The sequence below is a fragment of the Hermetia illucens genome, chromosome 1 (assembly GCF_905115235.1).
Source record: "Hermetia illucens chromosome 1, iHerIll2.2.curated.20191125, whole genome shotgun sequence".
NCBI classification, from domain to species: Eukaryota; Metazoa; Arthropoda; class Insecta; order Diptera; family Stratiomyidae; genus Hermetia; species Hermetia illucens.
Genome location: NC_051849.1, coordinates 31812214 through 31820729, shown reverse-complemented (window position 1 = coordinate 31820729; position 8516 = coordinate 31812214). Strand labels below are relative to the sequence as shown.

Sequence of the window (8516 nt, the reverse complement as noted above, 5' to 3'; positions counted from 1 at the left end):
TGGTTTCGGCTAAGTGCAGCCAATATGAAGAGGAGGGGTAGACGGCCCTGCACTTTTTATGCAGCTGCCCGGTCTCCTCAGATCTCGAACGAAGACGCCTTGGTAAGGTTTTCTGCAATGAAGAATCTGCACACTCTCTGCTTCTGGAGAATGTTCTCATATTCGCTAAAGCCTGCGAATAGGCGATTTACGGCGATAGTACAATGGACCTAACAATGGCCCGAGTGCTCGGAGCTGCGGCCCCACCAGTAAACTAAACTAATGGCTCAAGCAAGGGTGACACCTAATGTAGGAGGTGCGTTATATGTAGAGTTACAGGTTTGCAAGGAGAAGTTGGAAGGTGGGGATGTTTTCGCTCAGGTCTGGAATTCTCTTGAGACCCGAAATTAACACATGCCATGAAATAATTAGAGATAAGGAGACAATATAAATTTTAGTCTAAGCTCGAGTTTTTCTGCTTAACCCGGGGTTGGGCGCAATCACGTAATTTTATCATGTGGTTTGGAGAGAACAAAATGTCACATACTATATAAAACTTTCCCTTATTTGAGCAAGAATCTTTTCTCGATCTTATAACTCATTGCGAGACTCGTTAAAAGTTCTATTTCAAATAAAATGGTTTATTTTCCATTTTGTAAGAATAATACATCATTCTGTAATACATATTGGATGACGTTTATTCACTTTCCCATTTTCAGAGTAGTTTATGAGTTATCATAAAGATTTTAATCTGTACACGGAATAACAAGTAACTAGTGAAGGCAAAGGCGTATGACTAAAGTTCGCTCCGGCTTACTCGACATTCTATAACTCAAGATAAGACTATCAGTTGTCATTTATCAGTTACACATTACATTGAGTATTCGATCCCTTTAGGGGTCTTAAACCGTTCAGAAGTCCACAAAATTTTTCGATTAGTATGCACTCTTCCGAGTATAGTATTCTGCTGAGTTGCCTTGTAATCGGATCTCTCGACCGGCGTTTCGCGTTGGTTACGTGGAAATATATGAATTGAAAGAGTCGCGAAATTTTTAAAAATTTGATCAGGTTCAGTGTATTCTAATCAGTGCCGCTAGTGAGTGTTTTACGGGAAAATGAGTCTTTTCAACATAGAATGGGCCCCGCTAAATGTACCTTTGCATCGACGCCTAGAAACGCTTACCGCTGCCATTTGGATATTTTGGCTCCTCTTTGGTGAATTCATTTGTGTTTTCATATTTTGCGCGTTGGTGGTAAGTTTCCGTGGAAAACCATTCGTTTTTTTGAAAAAATATGAAAGAACACTGGTGACTTTCAACTTTCGTCAGTGAAAGATTCAAGTGGGATGAGTTGGATACCCCCAATCCCAGGCCTTTGAAAACATTCAAAACAATAAAAACTGCAATAGACTATCTAGAAAAACATTGCATAACAATGACAGGCTGAACAGATTAAATGGCAACTATATTTCCTGCAAGCAATATATTTATTTTATAGTTTTTGTTTCTTGTTTCATAAGCCGATTATTTGCAGTGAAATTTTCCATAAATCTAATGCTACTCTGGAATGCAGTGTCTCCATACGAACGTTATGTGACTAAGGTTATTACATGTATGCACTCCTCCGCAACTGTTACAACTGCATTTATTTCATAATATAATTCGTATTATCTTCTAAAGGACATTATGCATTTCCCAAAGTGGAAAATTCCGGTGGGATGTTCTCATGTGATCATTCGTTTATGTATGTGGCGTGATTTCCTGCAATTCATTGCATAACTGCTGCCTTCACATATGGTTCGCTTTTAAGGATAAATTTGGAGAGTTCTTTCTGAGCTATCTGGGAAAATGTGTATAGTTCAGGAATTCAATTATATTTTGTTTTGAAATTTAAAACGCTCAATGAGGACGAGAGCGTACGTAATAGCGGCTTTGAATGCGATAGTATTCATACATTTATTAAAATAATTGAAATAAATGAACCAAGTTAGATGCATTTTGCGTTATCAGAACGATTTTATGTAAAAGAAAATTCTAGACCTAGGGCTACAGTTGTAACTTGCAATGCAGCGTTTTTTGTTATCATGTTTTTATTGCGTGAAGTCCGCTGTTAGTGAGAACAACGGCTACGTTTTGACTATTCCCGGTTAATGATGAGCGGTGACCGGTTGATCTTTCATTGCCTGAGTCTTATCAGTGAATATGTACTTTTTCAATATATACCAGGAGAGTAGATGCTCCTTATCAACATGAACTGCATTGCACAAGGTTAGCGGCGGACATGATAGACCCAACGTATCACCAAATCATTTCGACTTTTTCGACCCCATTTGACTGGTCGAAATTCTCGGCAGATGCAATACAAATCCTTTTGACAATCAATTTATTGTCAATCTGCGTGCTTATCACATGCAATTGACTCGAAAACGGTTTGACCTATTGGCACGAAATTTGATGGGAGGCTTGGACGCATGAATGCGTACAGTGATATGAATTTGCTTTTATTTTCCAACGGTGTCTTGCTTCTAAAATGGCACTTACACACAAAGTATTTTAGCTTAACTCTACTTTGGTGGATGACTATTTTTTGGGGGGGTAGGGTAGGTGAATGCGTTTACGCAAAAAGTGTTGGACTCCCTCAACAGTATGCCGTCGGACTACTAACTAAACACCTGGCTGTCATCAGAGAACTAGCCTGGAACCGTTTGACACATTAGTTAGATAATTCAGTTTAGTCTACTGGGGGAGCCGCAGCTCTGAACACTCAGGCCATTGTTAGATCCATTGTACTATCTCCGTAAATCGCCCATTCAATGGCTTTCCGCCTACGGCGTTCGCAGGCGTTAGCGAATCTAAGAATATTCTCCAGAGGCAGAGATTGTGCAGATTCTTCATTGAAGAAAATCTTACCAAGGTGTCTTCTTCTAAGATTTGAGGAGGCCGGGCAGCTGCATCAGAAGTTCAGGACCGTCTCCTCTTCTTCCCCACATTGGCTGCACATAGCCGAAACCACCGCCCCAATCTTTTCCATATGGTAGCTTAAGGAGCAATGTCCCGTTAAAACCCCTACCAGGGTTCTCATGTCCCACTTCTTAAGGGACAACAAAAAATCCACTCTAGAGACCCCAGGTTCTTTCACGTGGATTTTCGCCTGCCGGCAAGAATTCACATTTCTCCACTCGTCTGTGTGAATCCTTGCAATTTCACCCTTCAGAGTAGACTTGACGGTGGATGGCCGGATTCGAAAAGTTGGTTCTAGTCCCACCATTGTGGATCCAGACCCTCGGCGAGCCAGTCTGTCAGCCTCTTCATTACCAGTGATGTTAGAGTGCCCCGGTACACACATAAGGAATGTTTCGTTCGGGTGGCCAAGTTTCAGCAGCACCTGATGACAACTCCACACCAGCTGACTTAATATGTCGTTGCTGTTTAGCGCTGATAATGCCGCGTGACTGTCGGAACAGATTCGAATGGTGCGACCCCTCCATTTTTGTCGCAGACATTCTGCTGCCAATCGTCATTTTTCCAAGGGGGTCGGGCCACTTCCATAGTAAGGTTCCCCGGAATACCCCCGAGCCTCATCCGCCCTCCTGACCCGTCGATGAAGATTATTAAGTCTGTAATCTGAAAAGACTCATTGCTATTTGTAGACCATTCTTCTCTTTTGATGATTACGACAGTGTTTGCCTTTTCAAAGACGAATCTGGAAACCATATGATCGGTCGGCATCAGAGCTAGCGGATGTTTATCAAGGTATTTCCAGATGGACGCATTACCGTGTTATTGGCCGCCTTTCCACGCTTCAATGGTATCGAATCTATATGCGTCATTGGCTGCTTTACATTTCACCTGAATGGAGGGTAGATTTAAGATAGCTTCAAGTGCCGCAGTCCGCGTAGTACTCATTGCTCCAGTAATACTTAGGCAACCAAATCTTTGAATCTGCATTAGCAGCTTCCCGCTGTTAGCAAAGTTAAGTCTCGGTCACCAGAGGATCCATGTATACATCAAAATGGCTTTTATTATGGATGTATGCATCCAATGTATCCGTTTTGGTGAAAGTCTCCAGGTCTTACCTATCATATTCCTACAACATCAGAGCAATCTGCAGGATTTCTGATATTGTTTCTGGATATGATGCTTACACGTTAACTTACAGTCGAAATGCATTCCTAAATACTTGACTGTTTGTGCCAGCTGGATTTCCGCCCCACCTGACGTTTCTAGTGAACATAAAATCCAGTCCAGTCTTCCTAGCGTTCCCCGTGAGTCCATTGCGGAGGAACCAATTGTGGATTTCATGCAAAGTTGCATCCAAGCAGTCACATACTGTGTCCGCAAACTTGCCGGTAATTATTACGCCTAGGTCGTCCGCAAATGCTTGTGCAATATGCCGTCTATTTTGCCCCATGTGGTTACATTCTTAATTAACTTGTTCACCACAGGTATACAAAGTCGCCCTACCTGCTAGATCAACTACCCAAATATTATGCTATGGAGTTTGCTTATTATTGTCGCTTCCGAGTCATAGGTGGTCTATGAGAGTAAGTATTGAGCGACTCTACAGTGATTGAGGTTGAGATCATTACACAGCACTTGTACCTGCCCTCGCTAAGTGTCCGCAGAAGAGGCACTTAAAGCATCTCTTCAGAGAGTACTTCTCTCTAAGGCGACATCCTGCTTGTCACACCTTCCGAACGTCCAGGAGCTTATATACACTGGTTCTACAGGTAGTCGCATGGCTGTGTACCTCCATACGCTTTCTCAGGCTGACAATATACTCCTCCTGCTCTGCTAAGGCAGGGCTGACTTTTGTTTTAGAAGCACCTGATCTAGGTTCTTGTGTTGGATAACGATTTCATGCTTTTGAGCACGCACACTCGCCAAGTATATTTTTCAGCTACAGTATGACTTCCTTTTTGGTTTCTCCAGATTCAGTTGACGCTGCCTCACCTCTGGCAGAAATTGTGCCGCAAACCATGATTGACTCCAAATTTAATGGTAGGTAGATAAATGTCAGTGGCCGCTCCGAAGAGCCCAATAAGTGCTATAGTGCCCTGTTTTGACGCCACAAACTCTTCAGGCCAAAAGAATAGCAGTTACTTCACACTATAATCAGAGGTCTCATTAGGGACTCCAAATAATTGTCCACCCAGTTTTCGTAACCTGGTTCTAGTTAGAGTTGGGCAATTGCAAAGGTAGTACTTGAGGGTCTCTCCCTTCTCTTCGCCACTTTGCAATATGAATTCCAGGGTATGCCCAGTCTGATGATATTGACCCTTATAAGTCAGAATCGCCACCGAAAATGACATATTTAGATTTAACTGGAGGTTACTTATGGACCAGTTGCTTAAGTGATGAGCTGCATTTCTCTATCCACTGCAACTATTAGTCAAATGGGGACAATAAAGATAGGAGAACACAATTCTGAGACCGTTGATAACTTTTCTATCTAGGGTCGAAAATTGTAATCGATAACAGCTGTACGACGAAATTTCAGCTTACAAAGGCTCTTAACGTGCAAAACAATGATTTTGCCAGTCATCACGTATTTCCCGGAGACTTGAATTCTTTGCAGGATAAAATTAGGAACACTTAGCAGCATTGGGAACAAGCATCTTTCGAAGATTTTTCGGGCCCCTACTTGAGAGTAAACCATTACGTAGCCTTTATAACGATGGAATTTATGAGCAATACCATGACCGTCTTATTATGGATAAAATCCGGCTCAATAGTTTGTGATGGATCATGGATCAATTAATCCATATGGATGAGGATGATCCAACTCGGAAAGTCTACAAGGGCAATATCTATGGCAGAAAAGGAAGACACGCAGACCCGGCCTCAGATGGAGCGATGGCGTAGACCAGGGTGCCAGACACCTTTTAGGTACATCAAATAGGTGGAGCTCGGCGGAAAACTGGAATGCCTGGAGATTCTTACTAAGACAGGCCTAGACTGGATACCGGTTGTTGCGCTGTTAATGATGATGAACTGATTAAACTCATTAGATATTGAAATGGAGACCGGATGGGCCGTGGTTTACGGAAATACCTTCCTAGCCGCTTGGATACGCTAACACGCGTCAAAATATTAGAATGGAGATAGGTTGGGCTATGATTCAAGGAAGTAGCTTCCATCCAGCTTCAGTTTTTTGGCTTTGCTAGTTTTGGTAAGGTTGCTTCTAAGTACGACTTTTTCATAGACTGCGCATTTGTGGTAATTGGCGGAATGTACGCTTTAACAGCAGATGCAGCAGCGCAACACATCCGCGGGTGGCTCCATAGGAAACCTTGCCTTATCTGGTCGTAAAATCTGCGACTAAGGGCAATTTTAATTAAGCTAGCTTCATGGTTAGCTTAGATATGATATCCGTGGGGTCAGTTTTTCAGTGGATTGACATCGTTCTTCCAGTTAAGGGGGCCATGAATGGTGCCATTCGCGTAATCTTCAACTGACTCTGCGAAGGTGAGAATTATATTTGCTCTGGTGTTCTTTATCTACTCTTTAAGAACTTTTTTTCTGGATGGCTATTAAAAATTATGTTAGATTTATATTATACCCTCTAATCGACTTCTTCTTTCTTGCTTATGACGTTCCGGGCTCTAATTTGTTGGACTAGTTAACTTATGTTCTGATATCATTGCGTTAAGTGCCACCGACCATACCGGCAGGCCACACTTATTCATTTCTCCACAGGACCAGGGCGCGCCCTATCCCCTTTACTGCAATGGACGCTTCAAAAAAGTTGCAGGAACATTATTGATTTGCGTTGATTTTGTACTATTACCCATGGTAGAAATAGCCATTGATTTCTCCAATTTCCCGTCGCATTCCGTAGTTACCAGATAGTTTCTTCGAAAAAAATCCTATTGTGTCCTAAATGTATTTTCAAAAGAGCAGTGTACCACTGACATGCACCTTGAAATATGGTCTTTTTTGAGAACGTTCGCCTTCCACAATTTAAGATAGATACATTGTAACGTCCTTTTACATGGCAACCGATACAATATTTCATATTTATATTTTTTATCGACACGATACGGGACTTGTTTATTCATGTGCTTGCATTTTTTTTGTATCTTTCCAGGTGAAGGGAAATATCTATATAAGAGCGTTGTTGGTTATATATTGCATTCATATATACCGGGATCGAAAGGCAGGCGACACTGGAGGCAAAGGACAAGGCTATCGATGGATGCGTGAAAGTAAATTCTGGGTGTATTTCAAAAATTATTTTCCTGTTGATTTGGTGAAAACTGTTGACTTGAGTCCAGATCGTAATTATCTGTTTGCATCTTTTCCTCATGGCATATTAAGGTTTGACCGTTGACATTCACACATTGTATTACTATTAATTCACCACCATTTCCAGTACGGGGGCTTTCGCCAACTTTGCAACTTCAGCTTCAAACTGGAAAGAACTCTTTCCTGGAATTCGATCAAAGTTGGTTACTTTAAATTTCCACTTTCAAATTCCATTCTTCCGTATATTTCCCTTCTCATGGGGACTAGCTTCGGCTTCGTCAAACAGCTTGAAGGCTCTGCTAACGGCCTCAAATGATCCGAAAGATCCAATAAATCGCGATGGTTACACAGCTAATGCTGCCACGGTTGTTGTTGGTGGAGCGCAAGAATCCTTATATTGTCGTCCGAACAACTACCAGGTAGTCGTGAAAAAGCGAAAAGGATTCATAAAAATGGCCTTGGTTACAGGGTATGAAACATTACTAACGTAAATGGCTAATAAACTCAACTAATAACATATCCTCTTGAACAATTATAGTGCTCCAATCGTACCAGTATTTTCATTTGGAGAAGTAGACGTCTTCGACCAACCTGCGAACCCTCCCGGATCACTTCTAAGACGATATCAGGAATGGTTTAAGAGTATTACTGGTATGGCCCCGATTATGTTCATTGGGCGGGGTTTCTTCCAGTACTCATTCGGGATGATACCTAGACGAAGACGTATAACAACAGTTAGTAAGTATTATATTAACAAATATATTTTTTCCATAGAGAATTTATGAAAGTGATATTTATGATACTTTCGCTTCCTTTCTAGTTGGAGCACCACTTGAAGTTCCGCATAATACAAACCCTACATGGGATGAGATCAATGAAGTTCATGCTAAATTCATTGAGGCTCTCATCGATCTCTTTGAAACGCATAAACATAAGTACATTCAAGATGCCAAGAATGTGAAATTAATAATCGAATAAATCAAGACTGATGTGTAGTTAGATAAATTATAGTTAAGCATATGCTGGTAATTGCAATAAGAGATTCTATTCCATTTAAATATTGTTTGCATTTACCCCTAAATTTCAAGTTTTTAAAGTCAACTATGTAGAATTTGGATTGGTAACCACCTGCATCATTCAAGCGAAGTAATTCGCTGGACTCCTGAATAGTAGCCTGGAAGTACAAGGTAAGAACTACACACTAACTGAATTTTACCGTTTTTTAAGCTTCGTCCTTTGACATATATATATATTCTCACTCAGTTTATTCCATCTTTCCTGACTCCACCG

At 41.3% G+C, this 8516-nt stretch overlaps 1 protein-coding gene across 1 annotated transcript; it reads left to right on the top strand.

The window, feature by feature from the left end:
- The first annotated feature begins 760 nt into the window (after window positions 1-760).
- LOC119654960 (2-acylglycerol O-acyltransferase 1-like) lies at window positions 761-8284 on the top strand. The gene is made up of 5 exons (XM_038060622.1): window positions 761-1232; window positions 7069-7298; window positions 7354-7695; window positions 7765-7964; window positions 8047-8284. Exons 1-5 carry the CDS (start codon window positions 1095-1097, stop codon window positions 8202-8204), a joined length of 1068 nt encoding a protein of 355 aa, XP_037916550.1. The 5' UTR covers window positions 761-1094; the 3' UTR covers window positions 8205-8284.
- Window positions 8285-8516: the final 232 nt, after the last annotated feature.